This window comes from Sorex araneus, chromosome 6 (genome assembly GCF_027595985.1).
Source record: "Sorex araneus isolate mSorAra2 chromosome 6, mSorAra2.pri, whole genome shotgun sequence".
NCBI classification, from domain to species: domain Eukaryota; kingdom Metazoa; phylum Chordata; class Mammalia; order Eulipotyphla; family Soricidae; genus Sorex; species Sorex araneus.
Window position 1 is genome coordinate 57,505,336 of NC_073307.1, and position 20,384 is coordinate 57,525,719.

A 20,384-nucleotide genomic window follows, 5' to 3' on the forward strand; every position below is an offset into this window, starting at 1 on the left:
GGCAGAAGGCAAGGTCACGCAGTGGAAAGCAAGGTCACGTGGCAGGAGGCAAGGTCACGTGGCAGAAGCTTCCAGGCGCTGCCAGCTCTACCTTTCCCTGTGAACCCGAGGACTGCCAGCAGGGCTCGCTGCCGTCGATGAGGCGAGCCGCCTGGTTCACGGAGGATGACACACTGAGGTTCTTCACCATCCGAGCCCAGCTGTCCAGCAACGTTCCCGGGCGGCTGCTGTGGCCACGCTTCTGCTGCTTCCCAGAGCGGCCACAGAAGATGGCTGACTGACCTGAAAACAGACAGGACAGCGTTAGCCCAGGGGCTGAGAAATCCAGGAGAGGGTGCAGCGATGAGCTGATGCTGTCCTAACGGCTTCCTCAACCCCTGCTGAAGGGGTTCCAGCCCACTCAGGGGAGACTATGGCCCACTCTGCGTGACGCTGTGCTCTGACAGTGCAGTGACGTATGTCCAGACAAAATGCCGTGTCACTGAGTGCAGGGCTAGGGGCGTGGGGAAACAGAGAATCTCTGCTACTGAGGCACGGAGTTTCTGTTTCCAGGCGTGAACAAGTCTCTGAAATAGGGTGGACACTAATGCAACGTCCCCGACTTGAGCACGATTAAAAAGCAGCCAGAACGGGAAAGGCTGACTTCTCATCTCTCCCATTCTCCACCCCACACAATGAGACACGCATCAGTCTGAGACTCTGTCCGTGCTCTTTAAGAAGGCGCCAAGCAGCCCTGCTGCGGAGATCCTTCGCCCTGCGCTCCTCAGAGAGGGAGGCACCGTGTCATCAGGAGAGGGCCATCTCCCGCCTCACTGCGCGGGGATCAGAGTTAGTGTGATGTGACAAAGAGCAAACATGCACGTGGGCTCACAACGCATACCCCTGCGGAATGTGGGGATGGCGGGGGGGAGGTAAAGCTCAGGCAGAGCACTTGCTTCGCACATGTGATGCCTCAGTGCAACCCCTGGGGTGGGGGGCGGGGCAAAAAGAGAGAGAGAGGGGCAGGAGAAGAGAGGAGAGAGAGGGAAGAGAAGGGAGGAGAGGAGAGAGAAAGAGAAGAGAGAAGTAGAAAGAGAGGGAAGGAGAAAGGAGGAGAAAGAGGGAGAGGGAGAAAATGGGGAGAGAAAAGGAGAGAGGCAGAGAGAGGAGAGGAAGAGAAAGGGAAGGAAAGACAGAGGGAAAGAGAGGAGAGGGGGACAGAGGGACAGAGCACAGACCATTCTACTGTACCTGGTTCATTTATTCGGCCAAATGTGTGCCTGGCATTGTGTTTCCTGGTCTTGAAGCAAGTTTCACAGAAGTCAAAGTCATCACAGTTTCTGCATTTGAATCGAGACCCGTTGACAGGAAACATGTGGCAGCCGTCACACCTGCGTAAGGCAAAGACACTCCATCACGCCCAGCCCCAGAGCGCCGCTGCTCCCCAGGTGAGCCCAGAGCCCTCAGCACCCAACTCACGTCACACCGGGGTGGACACTGGGCACCAGCTCCATCTCGGACAGCAGCCCGGTCCAGTGGGACTGCTGCGTGAAGTCCACGATGACATCCTTGCCATTGGCACTGAAGGCTGCGGGGGACAGACTCTGCCTGAACGTCTGGGTCACAATGTGACGGGCGCCTGCCATCATCCTGCCCAGAGACCACTCGTCCCTCAGAGACACGCACTAAGGCCCACGTCCGTCAGTCAGGGCCTCAAAGCTGCTGAGAGTGGAGCAGGGCCGACAGCGCCCGGCGGGGGCTGACTGGTGACAGAGACAGATGGACCTTCCCCAGGGTCCCTGCTCTCACCCAGGTCTAGAACCAACTCCCACCGTCCCCCACTTCCTTGCACCCTGCCCCCTGCCTGGAAGCGCTCTGCCCCTGGGTCTGCAACTGGACATGACTCAGCCTCGGGCGCCCGGCACGTGCTTCCATCACTCTCCCACTGGTCTCTATCCCTGAAGCTCACCTTTGACGACCCCCACACTCTGGTGGGTCACAGAGCCCCACTTGTACTTGGGCGTGGTGACAGCAGCCTTGACTCGGACCTTATCCCCGATCTTGATGTGAGAAGGAGAGCTGGGCGGAGGATAGCCTGTGGGGTGCATGGCCGAGAGTGCGTGTCAGTATTGCTGGGGGGTCCCCGCCCACCCCCTTTACCCCTGCAGCCCCTGCCCCGGGGTCCGAGCTCACCGATGAGCTCGACGTGCAGATAGCGCACCCAGTAGGTGCCGCCCTTCTGCTGCCAGTCGCACTGCACGTTGAGGTCGTGCAGCCCGTCCCGGTCCAGTTTGATCACTTTGCCCACGTCGCCTTCACACACCTCTTCGTAGGCGCGACAGCAGCGGACCATCATGCCCACCTAGAATGGAAAGCCCAGACCCCCTTTGGAGCCGGGCACGTGCCTGCATGCCCAGGGCCCAGGGCCGAGAACAGAGGCACGCTCTGCTGGGAAAGCGCCCGGGGGCCTCAGCCACGCGCTGACCAACGTGGCCACCCCGCAGGACGGTCTGGCCAAGAGGACTCGCAGCAGGGACACAACAAGACATTGACAGTGACAAAAGCGCCATGGGGGTCCTGGTTACCTCAGAGTGACACCGACTTTCATGGGGGTCGGAGCCGACAAAGCAAACACACACAGACAAAGCAGCCACATCAGGGCCACTGGCTGTGCTTTTACGATACACTCTTATCGAGTGACCAGAGCTGGCCAGAAAGTATTCTGCAGAGATCAACAGTCCAGCAAGGCTGTTTGGAAGGAGTGACTGACTGAGAATCACTACTGGGCACTGGCGTGAGCGACCTGCCCAAGGACACCCATGGCCGCTGAGCCCAGAAATGACCAAGTGAGAAAGTCTTCACGGGAGGCGAAGCAGCGGAGACCTGGTCCTGCCACAGGCTTCGGGCCCGCAGATGTCTCCCTGCTCCTGCCCGATACTCACTACCATGAGGGCAAGGCAGAGGCAACCCAGCCCAGAGTCCCACCCACAAGCAAACAGCACAGAAGGAAGGACAAGGGAAATGGACACTTCGGGGACACCTCAGGCATTTGCAGCTGCAGGTTTGACTTGTGTCCGGATCACAGCCAGGACCTGGCCCCTCAATGTGGCTGAGGCCAGAGAAATCCTGGCACTGCATATGGTCTCCGAGCACAGAGCCAGGAGTGAGCCCCGAGCACAGAGACAGGAGTGAGCCCTGAGCACAGAGACAGGAGTCAGCCCCGAGCACAGAGCCAGGAGTGAGCCTCGAGCACAGTCAGGTGTCCCCTCCTACAAATTTCAGAGAGCAGAGGCAGTGCGAATGACTGAAGATGCGGACACCTGTCACTGCTCTCCGGTCCCCGCCCCCGTGCCTCCCTCAGGCCCCACCGTGGCCCCCACCACTGCCCCCCAGCTGTCCCGCCAACATCCTTCTGATGTGGTCAGTCCACACGGTGCAGCTGCCTCTCACGAATCATCGCGTGCTCCCAGGCCTGACAGCACCTGTGGCCCAGGCGGGACAGGAGGCTGTGCCCACGCCAGGGCCACGTCTACTCACGCCAGCACAGCTGTGGCCAGAGCCGGATTGGTCTCACCTGGATGTTCTCCCTCACGTACACGGCGTAGTCGTCGTTGCTCAGGAAGTCGGCTCGCTGCTTGTAGGTCTGGCTCTCAGTCACAACCGCGCCAGTGGCGGGCTGCAAAACACAAACGCGCCTGTGAGCGGGCGAGGCGTGCCTGTCTCCGGGAGAGAGCTGGAGGCCAGGCGTCCTCAGAGCATCGCATAGCGCTGCTGTGCTGAGGCTTCAGAAGAGCCCAGCTCTGTGTCACGTCTGAGGCGTCTCCACATGCGTTCCCGGGGCCCACTCCAGTCAGAAACAGATTTTTTTTAATTAGGGTCTAATGGTGGCCGGCACCAGCAGTGCCCTGGGGCAGGGGCAGCGCTGACACTGAGCAGCCACAATAGGGCGGCCGGGCCAGGCCGGGCCGGATGGCGCAGAGGCACCCACCGCCGCGTAGGCCGAGTCGTCCACGTCCTCCACCAGGTCTTCGTCCGAGCACTCGTCGGACCCAGTGTCCACATCAGAGAGGTCAGTCACCTGCACATCAGCATGGTCCAGCAGCCAGCCCACTAGGGCCTCCACGCCTGAGAGAGGCGGCACAGAGCAGTCTTGGTGAGACCCCCACACGGGCAGTGGGGCCCCCAGACAGACTGCCAGATGGGCAGCGAGACGCCCCCTGTAGGGCCAGTACCTGGCGAGCCGCCCAGGGCCTTGAGGGCCAGCTCGATGCTCCTCCGGGGGAAGCCCATCTCCATGAGCTGCAGCACCACGGGCGGGGCGGGCGCTGGTGACGGTCGGCGCCGTCTGGCCCGCACGGGACGCACGTGTTGCACGGGGACTGGCGTCGTGGCCTCGCTGGAGCTGCAGTCGGCAAACATGGGGCTGGACGGGTGCGTGGCCTCCACCGCCAGACACTGGCACACGGCCAGCGCGGCCGCCTGGGAAGCAAGAAGAGAGCTGGGGCCTGCGGGGGCGGGCGGGTGCAGGGGGAGGCCGCAGGGAGAGTGGAGGGTGGACACTGGGCACTGAGGGAGGCCGCAGGGCCTGTGGGGTGAGAGGTGGACACTGGGCGCTGAGGGAGGCCGCAGGGCCTGTGAGGGATGGACACTGGGCACTGAGGGAGGCTTCGGGGCCTGGCGGGGGGCGGGGCACGGGGCTTGGCGTGAGGCCCCACTGCCGCCTGAAGAGCCATCCACGCGGGCAGGCGGGACAGCAGCTCCGCTTGGGAAAGCGGCCGCAGGCACACACCTCGAGCTCCTGCTTGTCGAACACGGCCTTGACTGGGGACGGCTGTGTGGCGGCGGCCAGCAGCTGCTGCAGGAGGATCATCGGGGGCTGTGGCCCTTCTGGAGACATGTCCCCGAGGTCGGGGGAAGCAGCTGCACCGTCATCTGCTGGAAAAGCCACACCGGAGCTGTGGGCACTCGAGACCCACAGACACAACCCCGGACAGCGTCTGCCCGAGCCCTGACTGCCTGCCCAGGGAGCCTTGGGCCACACGAGCAAGTCTGTTTTCTGTTTGGTCTGGGGGCCGCACCTGGCAGAGCGCAGGGCCTCCTCCTGGCTCCTGTGCTCAGGAATCACTCCCGCCGGGGCTTGGGATCATACGCAGTGCTGGGGATAAAACCCAGCTGCACTCTACCCACTTTATTCTCCAGCCGCAAACTCTACCTTCTTAAAAATCTGTCTTAAACTTCTTTATGACTCAACTGTTGGCTGATGCCTTAATTGTATGCTACTTAATAAACCGGGGACGGGTAAACATTTCTTGGGTGAAAAGGGCTGGTGAGGGGCTGAAGCAATAGAATGGCAGGGAGGGCGCTCGCCTTGTGCGCAGCCAACCCGGGTTCAATCCCCGGCATCCCATACGGTCCCCTGAGCACTGCCAGGAATAATTCCTGAGCGCAGAGCAGGAGTAATCCATCCTCAAGGAGCCCCCAGGACCGGCCTGCGCTGTCTTCCATCCCCTCCCCAAAACATCAGCAGCTGGGCTGAGCCCACCCACAGCTGCCCCCACAGGATATCGGTCAGGACCACGGACAGAGACAACTGCTCCTTTCCTCCCCCACCCTGGCCCTGTGAGTGGGAAATCCTAATGATCAAGGGGGCTACAGAGATGGAACAGGGTTCAGACACTGGCCCTGCATGCAGTTGAGCCTGCTTCAATCTCCACTACTTCACAGTTCCCCAAGGAGTGAGTCCTGGAGAGAACACTGCAAGAGAACTTGCTGATCAATGCAGATTGATAATGGGGGGGGGGCAGCCTGGGATGCAACTGGGGAGCTTCCTGTCTGTTCCCTTAAAGAAAGGAGATTTCCGGGGGAGATGGCCACTTTTCCCAGAAGGAGGCAGCAGGCCATGGAAAGCTTGTGAACCTTTGAGGTAAGATTTCAGATGCAGAATCTGGCGGTTCTCATGCCAGAGATATTTCTGTTTTCACACACATCTGGAAACTTGCAATTCAGAACACTCAGAATCAGCATGAACATAAACTACTAACACTGAGAATCAGCACGAACACAAACTACTATTCCACAGGCCAGATGTGGACTGGGTGGAACTCTGTTTGGTCCTTTAGCTGCCGTCTCTACACAGGCCACAGCAGACATACCCATGGCCTGTGGGCCACAGAAGTCCATGTTTTAAGGTCTGCCGGCCTGCACTCCTCTACAATCACAACCACTTGGAGTCTCCAGAACCTTCCACTGAACTACCCATCCCTCTTTCCTCCTGCCCGACCCTCTCCCTCTGCAAGTCTCGACCCGGTACCTGCAGGGGCCGCCTCCTGGACAGCGGGCTGGGACAGAATCTGCCGCAGCTGGTCCTGGTGGGTCAGCAGCGCGCGGGCCGCCTTCAGGATGTACAGCTTCAGCTGCTGACGCCGCAGCAGCTCCAGGTCCACTTGTCCTGGGGAGGAAAGGACTCAGCCGGTCACAGCCCGCTCAGGCACCCCACACTAACCACACCAGTCGAGGGGGGTCATGCCTGCACCCAGGCCCCCTTTTTCCCTCCTCCCAACCCACCACACCATGTGCTCCGGGCCACCTCCTGCTGTGCAGGGGTCCTGACCACACCCCCACGTGTCCCTCTCTCCCAGGGCCAAGCCCAGAGTGGACACTATGTCCCTACATGTCCCTCTCTCCCAGGACCCCCTACCCACAGTGGACACTGACCACACCACACGCTGTCCGGTCACACCCAGCACCATCAGGTACAAAGGGTGTGTCTCCCAGCTCCATCTTGGACACTTCTGCCTCAGTGTCCACCCTTGCTTCTACAGGCCCTCCCGCCCATGGGTGATGTGGGAATGGCTGACCATGATCAGAACCACATGAGCGAGGAAGACCAATGCTCAGGGCAGAATCGAATGTTCCTGGGCACTGTGGTTCCCAGCAGACACTGAGGCCAGTGAGGCCTCCTGCAAGGCCCGGCACCGACAGTCCCTACTCGGCCAGCTTCAAGGCCCGAAGCCACAGAGGCCTCTGCACATTGGCAGAGCGGCCAAAGGAATGCTGGATCCAGAGCAGGCTGTGCGGGGGGACGGGAGAGCACATGCCACAAAGGCCTGCAAGTCAGGGCCACGCACAACAACGGGACACGCGGGACACGCCCCAGGCAAAAGGCGGCTGATGGGCACGTGTCCCTGCTGCCCCCAGGAGCCAGAGTCCAGGTCAGACGACAGCTCACCACAGGGACTGCTGTAGCAGAGGCCATGGGAGGGTGGGGGCAGGACAGTGGGCAGGAACAGAGGGGGCAGCAGCGGATGTGATCAGGACACTCGTGGGAGGGACGGACAGGGGCAGCAGCGCCCGGTGGGAGGGCCCAGTCCAGCACTCGGGGGCAGGGGGAAGGCACAGACGTGATGTGGCCCAGGTTTGAGACCAGGGTTTCATCCTGCAGGTGGAACTGAATGTGTGGGCGCACCAGCAGCAGGTGTGCGACCCCCGGGCTGGGAGAGACTGGGGCTGGGGGCTGGGGTGAAAGCCCCCAGGACCCCACGGGCAATGCAGGACTTCAGGAGCAGCGTCCGAGCAGTGACCTTGGCCTCTGCCTGCCATCGGCAGGGACGCAGCCAGCCGGGCCCAAGCCCCAAAGCCCCTCTGGCCCGGCAGGGACATCCAGAGGGCCAAGGGCTGGCGGGCAGGACACGGTGCGGACACAGGCAGGGAGACGTGGGGGCACATGCGAGGACACTCAGAACCCCTGCCACTGTCACAGAGCAGGACTGGGACCTGCCCAGCTGTGCCCGCCGGGCTCCTGGACTGACCTGTGAAGCCCTGCTTCAGGGGCTTCTTGATCTTGTGCTTGTCCAGCCTGCTCCCGGCCAGGCTCACCAGCTGAGCCCACACGGACAGCATGGGCTCCGTGAAAGGCAGGTTGGTGACGCTGAAGGGCACGGCGGGAAGCTGGGGAGACACAGGCACTTCTGAGACACACACGGACCCCGCAGGGCCCGGCCCTGCCCCCGCACGCCCGGGCACCTACGGGCCGCAGCTGGGCCAGCGGGCACACGTGTGTCACGCGCATGTCGGAGAACTGCACGGTGATCCGGCCCTTCGGGGTGATGCGTGTGACCGTGCCTTCTCCAAACTCGTCATGCAGGACCTGGCCCCCCAGCCGCAGACGCCCATCGATGCCGCCGATGACGGCCAGCACGGCCATGAGGCCGCCCACCTCTGGGCCCTCAGAGTCAGGGAAGTGGTCCTCCAGCAGCACCTGCAGCAGGCCGATGGACAGACGGACAGCTGACGCCAGGCAGGAGCTGCACAAGGGCTTCCCACATACCAACACCTGACCCAGACCCAAACATGCTCGGGGGAGCCAGCCGGCGCCGGTCACTCCCTCAAGGACCGCTGGGGCCACACCCAGAAATGCAGGTGGAGGGGGTCTGCAGTCGGGGGTTGAGAGTCCGGGTCTCCCACATGCTGGGCACAGGCTCCGCCACTGGAGGCACTTTCCGAGCCCTGATCTAGCTGCTCTGTGTTTGTCAGTGTCCTCGGCAAACGTGTGTAATGAAAAACATTTGGAAATGCACGGGCTTCAAGGTGTAGGGGTGGGGGGGGTGTGGGGCGGGGGGTTCGTAGTGTGATGGTATGTGCTGTGTGTGTGGTATGGTGTGGTATGTATATGTGTATGTGGTGTGGTTTGTGTGGTGTGTGGTGTGTGGGGTACTGGGTGTGGGGTGTGTGGTAGTGTGTGGTGTGGTGTGGTGTGTGTGTGTAGTGTGGGGGGTGGAAGTGGAGGGGTGATGTGTATGAGGTGTTGTGTGTGTGGTGTGTGTGGTGTGGGGTGTGTGTGGTGTGGTGTGTGGGTGGGGGGTGTGGGGTATGTGTGTGTGTGTGTGTGGTATGTATGTGTGCGCATATGCAGGGCAAGGCGTGCAGGCAGGCGCTGAGCCCAGCCAGCCCCGATGCAGGCTGACCCCGCAGGGCTGAGGGCACTCACCCCCTCTGCTGGCTTCCCCGCGCACCCGCGCGTGACCGAGTGCAGCTGCGAGTTGATGTACTTGTTGACGAGCCCGTTCCACTGGGCCAGGGAGTGCAGCGTGCGCAGCAGTGCCACCACCTCCTCGGCCAGGGTGCTGCTGTGCGTGGCCGTCAGTGAGGCCTGTGGGCGCGCCCGGCGCCTCCTCAGGGTGGACTCTGGAAGGACACAGGACACCGGAAGGAGCTGCCTGGGCCCTCCTGCGCCCTCAGTGGGACCCAGGGCAGGGCGGGAGCAGGGCTCACCTCTGAGGAAGGGGATGTCCGAGGAGCAAGTGGTCAGCAGGCTGCCCAGGAAGCCGAAGAGCTTCTCCACCAGCCACTGCATGTCCCGGGCCCGCTCCACCTTGTCCCAGGACGGCAGCACCGCTTGCAGCAGATGGACAGCCAGGATCTGACCGAGCAACCAGAAAGGCAGGGCTAGAGGGTGCGGGTGCGACAGGCCAGGGCGGAACCCACACATTCCTCTGTGACAACTGCGGCTCCGAGAGATGCTGCACACGACACTGTGCTCCTCTAACTGCCAACCAGCCACGAGGGCACAGTCCGGGAGGGAGAGGAGCGGAGCAGCGGAAAGCACGGCCGCCTCCCCCTGACCACTGAAGGTGCCCCCGGCCTCCCTCCTGAGGGGCAGGGGCCACCCACCTGGCGCTGCAGCGAGGCGGCTGTGAACGGTGCGTGGCCCTCCATGACCTTCATGAGCAGGGAGATCCACTGTGGGGAGCTGAGGGCGGCGCACATGTGCGGCGTGAGCGCGATGCTGCGGACGAAGCCCAGCGTGCACCAGCTCCGGTGCTGCTCCCGGCACACCAGTCGGCTGGGCGAGGCTGCGGGCACACAGAGCGGCTTGGCACCGAGGCCAGTGGGCAGGCCGCACGTGCCCTACATCCAGCAAGAAGCAACAGCCCACACTGCCAGCCCCGAGAGCAGGAGGAGCACTGTGTGGGGATTTCCGCCAGACACGCCCCGAGGGGCAGCTTTGCGGGACACCAACAGGGTGGATGTGGGAAGGGATCTCATCGGCCGCCTCTCCCTAGGCTCAAATCACAAAATGCAACTCGACAGCAAGCACGGGAGGAGGGCCCTGCTGGCTAGCTTGTATTCCCTCTGCACCGTGACGTCCCGTCCCAGTCTCAGAAGTCTGCACACTGGCCTTTCAGAGGGCTCAGATGGGCTGGACCCAGATGACCCTGTGACCCGTCAGCTCCCCTGGGGGAAGGCCAACGTTCTGGTCCTGCACCTGCTCAGATGGCTCTGGCCAGCTACCCTGGCTAGCTCCATCACGTCAGGCCTTCTGGGACACTAAAAGGTAGGTACACTCACCTCATGGGCCCACACACCCACATACACTCATCTCACACAGGGTCATTCACACACATAAACACTCTTCTCACACAGGATCACTTATATGTACACATACATGGACACAGACATACATGTATGCATGCACACATGTTCACATGGGATCACTCATATACATGCACACATATATGCACGCACGCACACAACTCAGAAGGGATCACACACATGCAAAAACATACACATACATACGCACACACACCTCACACAGGGTCACTAACTTATGCTTGCATGCATGCATACATGCATACACACTCTCGTCAGATGGGATCACTTACACACATATACAGGCACATACACACCTCATACAGGATCACTCACCCACACACTCACACATGTGTACCCAATTCTCACAGGATCACTCACACACGGATTCATGCATACATACACGTTCCTCACATAGAATCACTCACACACACATACTTGCGCGCACACACATCTCACACTGGATGACTCACACACACACACCCATACACATTCCTCACATAGTATCACACATACACGCACATATACACACACTCTTTACACTCACTTACCTCACAACCAGATCTCACACACACACACACACACCCATACATACACACACACTCAGCACACAGAATCTCTCTCTCCCCCACCTCCCCCACCCCGCTGTGTAAAGCCCAAAGCAAAGCTCTACAGGCAAAGCCGGTGAGCAAACCCCCAAGGCCAAAGGCTGATCAACACAGCCCTGGCAGGAGTCGCACTCTTCAGACTCCAGCACCCAGGACAGCAGGAGGCAAAGGGGATGCGCAAGCCCCTGGTGGCTGGTACTCTGGTGCGATGGCCCTTAGGCCTGATGCCCACAGCTGCTTGCACACACCTGTCTTGTCGGCCGTGCCACTCTCCACTAGCATCCGCAGCAGCCCACAGAGAGTCCTTGTGGCCTCGCTCTGCATGCCCTCGGCGTGGACGCCGGCCGAGAGACACAGCGTCTGCAGCAGGTTAACGGTGCTGGTCAGCATCATCGCGGTTGGGTGGATGTTGCGCTCTGTCTGTTCGGCTTCTGGAACAAGGGGTGGAATAAGCAGCTGGGCTCCCAGAGTGCGGGAGCTGCCCCGCCATCAACCCTGGGCTCAGACACCACCTCCTGTCTGCAGTTCCTCAGGACAGAAGTCTGTCAGAGACTCCGTCAGCTCTGGGCCCGCATTCCTCAGGGAAGACAGCTCACAGTTGGGTTTCACTCAACAACCGCTGCATCCCCCTCAGAAGCACCAAGATGCCTCACCCACCCCCCTGGGCCTGAGGATGCGGCCCCTCCCTGAGGAGAAAGCAAGGCCGGTGTGTCCATCCTCATGTCCAGCTGGCCACTGAGCTGTCCCGGATCCCCCTGCACTAGACACTGTGTAGTGCTAAGACCAACTGTGCATTCTTCCCAACAGGCCAACCAGAGGGCGGGCACCACCGGCCACAGCCCGGGCCCAGTCCTACAGGGCCACACACAGAGCCTGGCTGCCCAGGGGTCCCCACTGGATGCCCAGGGTGCTATCACACAGGCAGTGCCAAGTGCCCTACTTTCTGGTCTCTCGGCTCCTGAGAGCCAGAGCCCCCACCCACAACCCAGACTCCCTGGGCTCACTCCTGGGCCCCCCACTCAGCAGCAGCAGCAGGGAAGCCAGCCCCGCCCGGGGCAGAATCTGCGTGAAGGGGCTCAGGGGGCCCAGGGGAGGCGAGAGGCCCTGCCAGGCACCTGCTCAGTAAGACACGGCCGCAGTCACGGGTCACTGCTACCCTGGCCCGCTCTACCTCTGGGGTGTTCCCAGGGCTGCCACGGGCAGGCCCAGACTGAGTGGCACAGGGGGAAGTGCCCGCTCCCAGCTGCAGGCCAGGGCCAGGGCACCTGGATCAAGCAGTTGCCCCAAGCCAAACTCCCCTTCATGGGCACCCACCAGAGTCGTCCTCAGTGTCCGAGTCTTCCGCCGAGGGCTGCGTGGAGGCGGGCAGCTCCGCCAGCTTGAGGTCGTACTTGCCCTCCTTCCCCATCCGGTACGAGTTGGTGCTGCCCGTGTCCCACTGCACCCGGGTCCACCCATCCTCGCCCAGCTCCCCAATCACACGGCCAAGGCCGGGAGGGGGGCCGTCCTAGGGGAGCCAAACAGACAGTCACGGGGGGCCTGCTGGCCACCTACCACCCACTCCACTGTAAGGCAGCAGGACCCCACATGGCTTCCAGCCTCAGTGTCGCCCAGTGCTGAGCCTTCTCCGAGGGGGCCCGATCCCTTGGACCATCTAAGCCAGGCCCCGGCCGTCAGGCCTTCTGTGCATCTCTGTGCTCACTCATTCCTCGGGCGCCCCGAGGGGAGTCCCACAGCACAGGGAGCAGAGCCACCCGCTAACAGGCCAGTGCCCAAACCCCCAGGGACAGTGGGTCAGGTGGGAGGGGGTGCGGTCGGGGTACCTGGTCGCCCCATTTCCAGTCCACGCCCCGCATGACCCGGGTTCCGATCTTCATCATGGCAGCCAGTTCCGGCCCTGAGACCGGGAGCTGCACAGGGGTGCTTTCCTTCCTGGTCTCTTCCAGCACCGTCGCCGAAGCCCCGCGGGCCGCCGCGTTCATCTCATCATCGATGTTGTCACAGCTGGGGCCTATCGGGGCAGCGACAGCCTGGCGTGAGCCAGTCCCACAGCGGCCTGACCTGGCCAAGGGTCCAACAGCCCACAAGGGACACGGCATCTGCTCGGACACGGCCCGCAGGACACAGTCCATAGAACACGGTGCCTGCTCAGACACAGACCTCGACAGGCACTGCTCTGAGAGGGCACCAGGAGAGCCAGCAGGCACACGAGGTGGCGTCACCATCATCACTGAACAGGAAGCCATGTGGCAGCCCGAGTCCCAGAGCTACGCTAATGATCTCGGGCCAGGGATGCGGGCAGCTCTGAGCACAGTGCTGGGCCCTGTCTGGGAAGGTCCAGGCTCAAGTCCAGCCTCACCCACAAGTCTGACTGCACTGATGCGGGTGCTAGAAGGGGCAGATCCAGAGGAGGCTGGCTGGTGGGCGGGGAGACGGGAAGTTGGGGGACACTCTAACAGGGTCCAGAGACCTGTCCGGCAAGTACTGGACATGTGCTCAAGGTCACTGAATTGCCGGTGTGACAGTGGCTACGGTGGCACACCTTATCAGTTACAGTCAAGCAAAGGTGTGTGCGCGCACGCTGGGGAGAGATGAACAGAGGGAGGCGACGCAGCCGTCCTACCGATGAGCCGCAGCGCGGTCTGCGTGAGGGCCAGGGTGCCCGAGTTGAGCAGCAGGTCCAGGCTGTGTGCGCCGTGCTGCAGCGTGAGCACACTCAGCATCACCAGGAGGAAGCGCGCCTGCGGGGTCGTCCCCAGGCTCGGGCCCGAAGGGTTCTCGTTGGTGATGGTCTGCAGAGGGACCGGCTGGATACCTAGGGAGCACCGACCCGCCTCAGGTTCCCGTGCTTCGCCAACAGGCTGCAGAGAGCTCTGGCTTTCCAAGATTGACCCTCTCCACCCAGTGGACACCAACAGTCCAACCGTCCAGTCGCTCCCACTCAGGAAGGCTGAGCCCGGGACTGACAACTCTCTCTGCCCCAAAAGCCATCTCAGCATCACTCTGCATGTGCTCAAACCAGTCAAGAGCTTTATCTGGGGAGGGGGGGCGGGGAAAGCCCACACCCAGCAGTGCTCAAGTCTCACTGGATCTCTGCACTCAAGGATCACTCCTGGTGGGCTCGGGGGACCATACTGGGAGCCGGGGACAGAAGCCAGGTCGGCCGTGTGCCTGCGGCCTCAAGTGTTTCAATATGAAATGACACCTGAGCTTCTCGGGTACAGGGAGAGGCTGAACATGACTTAATGCCAAAGGGCGCTTCAGGACCATGTCTTACAGCACAGCTCTGAGCTTCTTGTCCAGAATCTCAGCAAACTAACAGCAGATTAGCTTCCCATTCTACCAGAGAGTCGTTAAAGTCCTCAAAGCCAAGCATGGGATTTGCACGTTTTCAGAACATGATTAAGGACTGAATGAGGAAAAGCTGGCAGAGCTCCCAAAGCAGTCTTAACTCAGCCTTGGGGACCACCAGATTTGTTTGTTAAGACTCACCAAGCTCCTTAAATCTGGCATTTGCATCCATCAAGACATTACGGATGTTCTGAACAGCCCAGGCATACAGCTTGCCGAACGTTACTTCCAGGAGCATCCGGTTAAAGGGGGGGATCAGATCTATGTCCTTCATGCAATCCGTAAGAGGTTCCCTGTCACCAAAGGAAGAGTGTTACCAGGGACATCACCGAGCACTCTGCCGACAGCGGAACAAAGCTCTGCGGTCACACCTCCCAAGGTGAAGAACAAAGGCCCCGAATCTTACCCAATATCGATGCCTTCGGGAATGAGTCTCTGCCAACCACAGAACATAGCGTGCTGCACAGATGGAAGCAGGAAGCTCTTGGAAGCCAGTTTCAAGATCGAATCTATCCCTTCCAGGCGAACCTCAGCTCGTTCCATCTGCGACACAGACAGCCAGGCAGTCGAGCACCGTGTGAATGGCACCAGCACCCAGCGCCCACGCCCATGGGAGGGGCTTGGCCAACCTTACCTGCTTGAGCAGACACTTTCGCATCTTCTCCACATCCACCGGCTCTTCCTTCAGGGCAAATTCGGCGATCGTGCTGAGGAGGGCCGACTGAGGGTGCAGGCCCTGGACATTCTGCTTCAACCACTTGTACTTGTGGACGCCTGTGACTGTGTTCAACAGTGGCTGCCATTTGTCCTGACCAAGGAAAACCACGTTCGCCATTAGCTTCCTCTACAGAAACAACACTCAAATAAGACAGGAATGAAAGTCAGAAGGCTTGAACTGGTCGAACAACTCAAATTCAGTGCAACAGACAAAGGCACAGACACACAGACCCTAAACACCGGTGCTCTCAGCACCACAGATACAGACACAGCAGCATCCCTGTGCATGCTCCGCCCACACACAGTGGCGGACAGTCCACAACGGTGGACACTCCGTCATCCCGCATAGTGCTGGTCCCTGTGGACACTCTGCTCTGAGCCGCATTTAAGCCACCCAGTCTCTGTCACAGGAAATACCTCACCTTGGGTGATTTCATCGTAAGAGGTCGCTTGTCCACACTGATAGGGCTGTGAGGCAAAATACAAGCTTCCTCTAGGTCACTTTCCTCATTCCCAATCTTTTCTTCATCATCTGTACACTCCGGTTTCTTAGGAACTGCATAGAAATAGCATTCATCACAAAAATCAATGTTCCACATGCAATTCTACAGATACTTAATTCACACAAGATGTAGCTGCTTCAAAGGAAAAGTGTACAATGGACAACACAATCAACTGAAACACTTGACCTGCAAGAGCAAACATGAGGGCCCTACCCAGCCCGTGACACAGGAAGGAGGGGCCATTCTGAGAGAAATTCTGAGGAGCCAGGGCCAGGGGTTAGCAACCATCCTCGAGGCCATGTGGTGAAGTAAGCCCTGAGCATCACTGGGTGTGGGACACCCCCCCCAAAAAAAAAAATCCAATCAAGATAGTAAGATTAGTTCAAAGACTAAAGGCTCCCTCCATCTCATTACTAGGAGATCCCAATAATTCATTTATATTAAATTATTTAAAAATAATTTATAATCACTGATTGATCTGGTGCCTCTGACGTCTCGGGAAATGAGCAGGAGAGAGTTCTATCACACTTGTGCATCATGAAATTACAGGCGCGGGGGTGATGCCACGTCCTCAGAGTGCTGAGGAGCAAACAGCTTCCCCACGGAATCACAAACTCAACCACATGGACGGAAAGCATCGGCTTCACAACACTGCCCTCTCCTTACCTCTCTTTTTCCTTCGTTCTCGAATTATTTTCTGAGCTACCCTCCTCCAGCGGGGCAAGGAACTGAGCAGCTTAAACTTTGACAGGATGGAGAGGTCGCTGCACACCGCCGGTCTCAGCTCGTTGAAGAGGAATCTCAGGCGCTCGATGACAGGGGCACAGACCTCCTTGTAGGAGCGGCCCTGTTCCTGGTGTGTCTGCAAGGAGAGAGACAGACACCCGGGGCTCAGGGACACCCGGGCCCAACAGCCACAGCATGAGACCATGCATGGAGCCCTCGGTACCTTGATGAGCGAACACTTGGCTTGGTAGACAACCCGGCACACATCCACCACGGACTTTGGGAGCGTCCGGTGCTTCACCTGCTCGATCCCCAGGGTGCCCGCGTGCACCAGGGACAGTGCAACGTGACCTGGCAGGAAAGGAGATGGGAGCATGGAGCAGCCCTGCCTGTGCGCGGCACGCTGCAGGCAGCTCAGCGGCAGCTCCCTACCGAGGTCCTCGTGCTTCAGCAGGCAGCACAGCAGCAAGCGGCCGACCTCCTCCACGGGGTGCTCCGGAGGGAATGTGATGGGCGCCGTCAGGTGGCACTGCCGGCAGTACCTCTCCATCTGACACAGGAAGTCCTGCAACAGAGACGGCCTGAGTCCCCGGGGCAGCCTCGTCCCTGCCGCCGAACACCCAGTCCCATGCACAGCCGGGGAACACACCCCACGTCCCAGCACAGAGCCCACCCCAGGAAGCCTGAGCCCGTAGGACCCCAGGCGGCCCGCACACCTTCACACTGTGATCCTGCGTGTCATTGTCGGCGATGGCCTGCAGGAAGGCCTGCGAGTGGCCCCCCAGTGTCAAGCCGTGCGCGCACAGCCGAGACTTGCTGGCCGGGGAGCCCCCAGGAGAGCTGCAGTGGTCCTCGTCCTTCTCCTCGTTGTAGCTGTAGTGGATCTGGCTGGTCTGCAGGCCCCCAGAGAAGACGGACGACTGGAGCCACTCTGTGGAGCACAGCAGCGTCGGCACACGCCGCAGGAAGCAGGCGGGAGGCCGGGAAGCTCTCGGAGGTGAATGGCAGCATCAGTCATGGGACGTGCTGCGAGGTGCCGTGTCTGGTGCTACAACAGCCACGCGTCACCTTAACATGGGCTGTTTGCAACAACCTGAATTATCGGAACCCCCCTCCTGCACCCAAGCAATCGGCTCAGGGCGCTACTCTCTCGAGGTACGGCACGGCCACGAGCGCGCTCCACGGTGCTGGCCGAGCCCTGTGGTGCGACGTCAGCTGACCCTTCCCTTCCCGGCTCTCTCTGTCCACCGCCCCCCTCCCCTTCTCCAGGACAGACAGCCCAGGCCCACAGCGCCTGCCTCTCCACCTCCCTGCATCAGACAAATCTGCCTTCCCACGTGCGGGAACTCTACCAGAGGATGGCAGGTAATGGAGGACTGTCCTTGCCCACCCGCACCCAGTACACACACCCCACCCGGCTGCTCTCAGAACAGCCCCCAGCCTGGTCTGATGTGAAGGGGACGTGAGGCTTCTAGCATCTCTGCAGACGTCCTTCCCTCCACTGCCTCTTACGAAGGGACCGGTTCCTCCCCGGCCACCAATAGCCAAAGGTAGAGTCCAGCCTGGCCTAGTTCCACCTCCCGAGCAGGGCCCACCGGGCCACTTGCCCTCAACTCCGCAGAACTGGCCCAACAGCTGGTGCAGACAGAACCCAGCAGACAAGTCTGGACCAGCGGAAGCACACGGGGAGCACATAGGTGCCCGTCCCAGGACACAAGCAACTGAGTTTGGTCAGAGTAACCTGCATAGAGAGCACGGCCCTCCTCCAAGGAGCCGCTCCCCCAGCCCATTGGCGAGGCCAAACCAAAGCACCCACGGTCACTTCCCACACACGAATCCTGACTGTCCTCCACCCCACGCTGGCTCTCCCTCAGCAAGGAGCCACCCGACAACCTGCCAGTGTGTTAGCAGAACCGGAAACCTTCCTTACTGGCACATTCCACCTCGACGGGAGACAGAGGGGTGCTCATGGCTAAGTAGGAGGCGTGTAAGCCCAGCAGCAGGCCCAGGTTCCGCTCGGTGTCGATCAGTGGCGACGACAGACTCCCCAGATCCGGGACGGTGACGACTTCTTGGTCAGGCTGGGGAAGAAAAAGTCATCATCAGTCTGAGAACACAGGGGCCCAGGCCTCAAAACCAGAAGAGCAGCAGATCCCGTAACGAAGGGGGGGCGAGGGGAAGTGGCACTCAGGACTCGCATAGATGTCCCACAGTGGTGAGTCCAGGCTGCCCCAGTGACAGGATATACTACTGCACACACAAATGCAGATAGGACACACCGCCACACAATCCAAGATGACAGGAAGAATCAGCACACACGCACAAAGTGACAGATGGCACAGGTACACACACAGAGTAATAGGAAGCACCGTCACACACACCCAGGCTGACAGGAAGAACTGTCTCACACACCACCAGAGTGACAAGAAGCGCTATCACACACACACACCAGAATGACAGGTGGCACAATCACACACCCAGAGATACAGGAATAACCACTGCTCACACACAACCAGAGTAACAGGAAAAACCATTACGTGCACGCACGCATACACACACACACACACACAGACACACACACAGATAGGAAGCACCCTTGCACATAGCTACAGTACAGAAAGCACCGTCACACACAGCAAGAGTGTCAGGAAGCACCGTTACACACACACAGCCAGAGTGATAGGAAGCACCAAAACACAAATACCAGATTGACAGGAAGCATGGTGCACACACACACACCCGAGTGATAGGAACCGCCATCTCTCACACACACACACCAAGAGTGACAGAATGCACCATCATACAAACAAGAGTGACAAGAAGCAACGTAGGACACACAAACCCAGAGTGACAGAAAACACAGTTACACACAGCCAGGGTGACAAGAAGCACCGTTGCACACACACAGAGTGCTAGGGAGCACCATTAAAAATAGCCAGAGTGACAGAAAGTACTGCCACAAAGCCAGAGTGACATAAAGCACCACTGCAAAAACACACCCTGAGTGACAGTAAGCACCGTTACACATAGCTAGTGTGATGGGAAGCACCGTCACACGCAAACAGAGACTGGAAGCAACGTTGCACACACAAACCAGGAGAGTGATAGGAAGTACCATAATACACATAGTGACAGGACACACCGTCACACAAAGTCAGAGTGATAGAAAGCACCAAAACACACAGAGTGGCAGGAAGCACAGTTACAAACAGCCAGAGTAACAAGAAGGACCGTTCAAACACAGAGCCAGAGTGGCATAAACATAACCAGGCGCAGCAAGACTGAGAAGAAGCACAGTACACACATCCAGAGTGACAGAAAACACCGTTCACACATCCAGAGTGACAGGAAGCACCATTGCACACATACACCCTGAGTTATATTAAGCATCTTACACACATCCAGTGTGAAACAGCGCACCTTCACACACAGCCAGAGTGACAGGAAGTACCATTGCACACACCTCCCCTGTAGAGAGGAACTAGCACATACACACACATACACAAACACACACACACACACCCCGAAAGTGACTCGAAGCACCATCATACATATCCATAGTGACAGCACGCACCATTGCACACAAAAACCCAGAGTGACAGGAAGGACCGTCACACACACATTCAGGGTAATGGGACACACCAGCACACGCACGGGCACACACAGAGAGAAACATCATAAACAGAAACACATTAACAAAATAAAATCCCTATAGGATTTTATCACTTAATTACTCTCACACACAAACCTGGCAGAAGGCCCAGCAACCTCAGTAACCAATCAAAGCCACCACCAGTCACCCAGGCTCTACTCCAGACACCCAGCCTCACCTCCAGACACCAGCCTCACCTCCAGTTACACATCCTCACCTCCAGACACCAGCCTCACCTCCAGTCACCCAGTCTCACCTCCAGACACCAGCCTCACCTCCAGACACCAGCCTCACCTCCAGACACCCAGCCTCACCTCCAGTTACCAGCCTCACCTGCAGACACCAGCCTCACCTCCAGTCACCCAGTCTCACCTCCAGACACCGGCCTCACCTCCAGTTACCAGCCTCACCTGCAGACACCAGCCTCACCTCCAGTCACCCAGTCTCACCTCCAGACACCAGCCTCACCTCCAGACACCA

The 20,384-nt window shown here is 59.7% G+C and overlaps 1 protein-coding gene across 5 annotated transcripts in view; it reads right to left on the reverse strand.

Annotated features, from left to right (window-relative positions):
• HERC2 (HECT and RLD domain containing E3 ubiquitin protein ligase 2) overlaps nucleotides 1-20,384 on the reverse strand; it is a 102,037-nt gene that overhangs the window by 35,684 nt on the left and 45,969 nt on the right. For 3 of the 5 annotated variants that reach the window (XM_055141025.1, XM_055141026.1, XM_055141022.1), the window contains exons 26-53: nucleotides 18,183-18,333; nucleotides 16,969-17,183; nucleotides 16,685-16,817; nucleotides 16,476-16,603; nucleotides 16,193-16,388; nucleotides 15,446-15,579; nucleotides 14,941-15,114; nucleotides 14,713-14,849; nucleotides 14,448-14,599; nucleotides 13,579-13,770; nucleotides 12,779-12,966; nucleotides 12,270-12,462; nucleotides 11,204-11,386; nucleotides 9,649-9,830; nucleotides 9,250-9,397; nucleotides 8,966-9,162; nucleotides 8,006-8,236; nucleotides 7,788-7,926; nucleotides 6,290-6,427; nucleotides 4,769-4,914; nucleotides 4,212-4,458; nucleotides 3,968-4,104; nucleotides 3,554-3,655; nucleotides 2,173-2,341; nucleotides 1,949-2,074; nucleotides 1,459-1,567; nucleotides 1,231-1,370; nucleotides 92-282 (exon numbers count right to left, since the gene is read on the reverse strand). In XM_055141025.1, coding sequence (XP_054997000.1) covers nucleotides 92-282; nucleotides 1,231-1,370; nucleotides 1,459-1,567; nucleotides 1,949-2,074; nucleotides 2,173-2,341; nucleotides 3,554-3,655; nucleotides 3,968-4,104; nucleotides 4,212-4,458; nucleotides 4,769-4,914; nucleotides 6,290-6,427; nucleotides 7,788-7,926; nucleotides 8,006-8,236; nucleotides 8,966-9,162; nucleotides 9,250-9,397; nucleotides 9,649-9,830; nucleotides 11,204-11,386; nucleotides 12,270-12,462; nucleotides 12,779-12,966; nucleotides 13,579-13,770; nucleotides 14,448-14,599; nucleotides 14,713-14,849; nucleotides 14,941-15,114; nucleotides 15,446-15,579; nucleotides 16,193-16,388; nucleotides 16,476-16,603; nucleotides 16,685-16,817; nucleotides 16,969-17,183; nucleotides 18,183-18,333 — 4,578 coding nt within the window. The remainder of the gene's footprint in view (nucleotides 1-91; nucleotides 283-1,230; nucleotides 1,371-1,458; nucleotides 1,568-1,948; nucleotides 2,075-2,172; nucleotides 2,342-3,553; nucleotides 3,656-3,967; nucleotides 4,105-4,211; nucleotides 4,459-4,768; nucleotides 4,915-6,289; nucleotides 6,428-7,787; nucleotides 7,927-8,005; nucleotides 8,237-8,965; nucleotides 9,163-9,249; nucleotides 9,398-9,648; nucleotides 9,831-11,203; nucleotides 11,387-12,269; nucleotides 12,463-12,778; nucleotides 12,967-13,578; nucleotides 13,771-14,447; nucleotides 14,600-14,712; nucleotides 14,850-14,940; nucleotides 15,115-15,445; nucleotides 15,580-16,192; nucleotides 16,389-16,475; nucleotides 16,604-16,684; nucleotides 16,818-16,968; nucleotides 17,184-18,182; nucleotides 18,334-20,384) is intronic. The other 2 variants (XM_055141024.1, XM_055141023.1) reach the window with 2 other exon arrangements.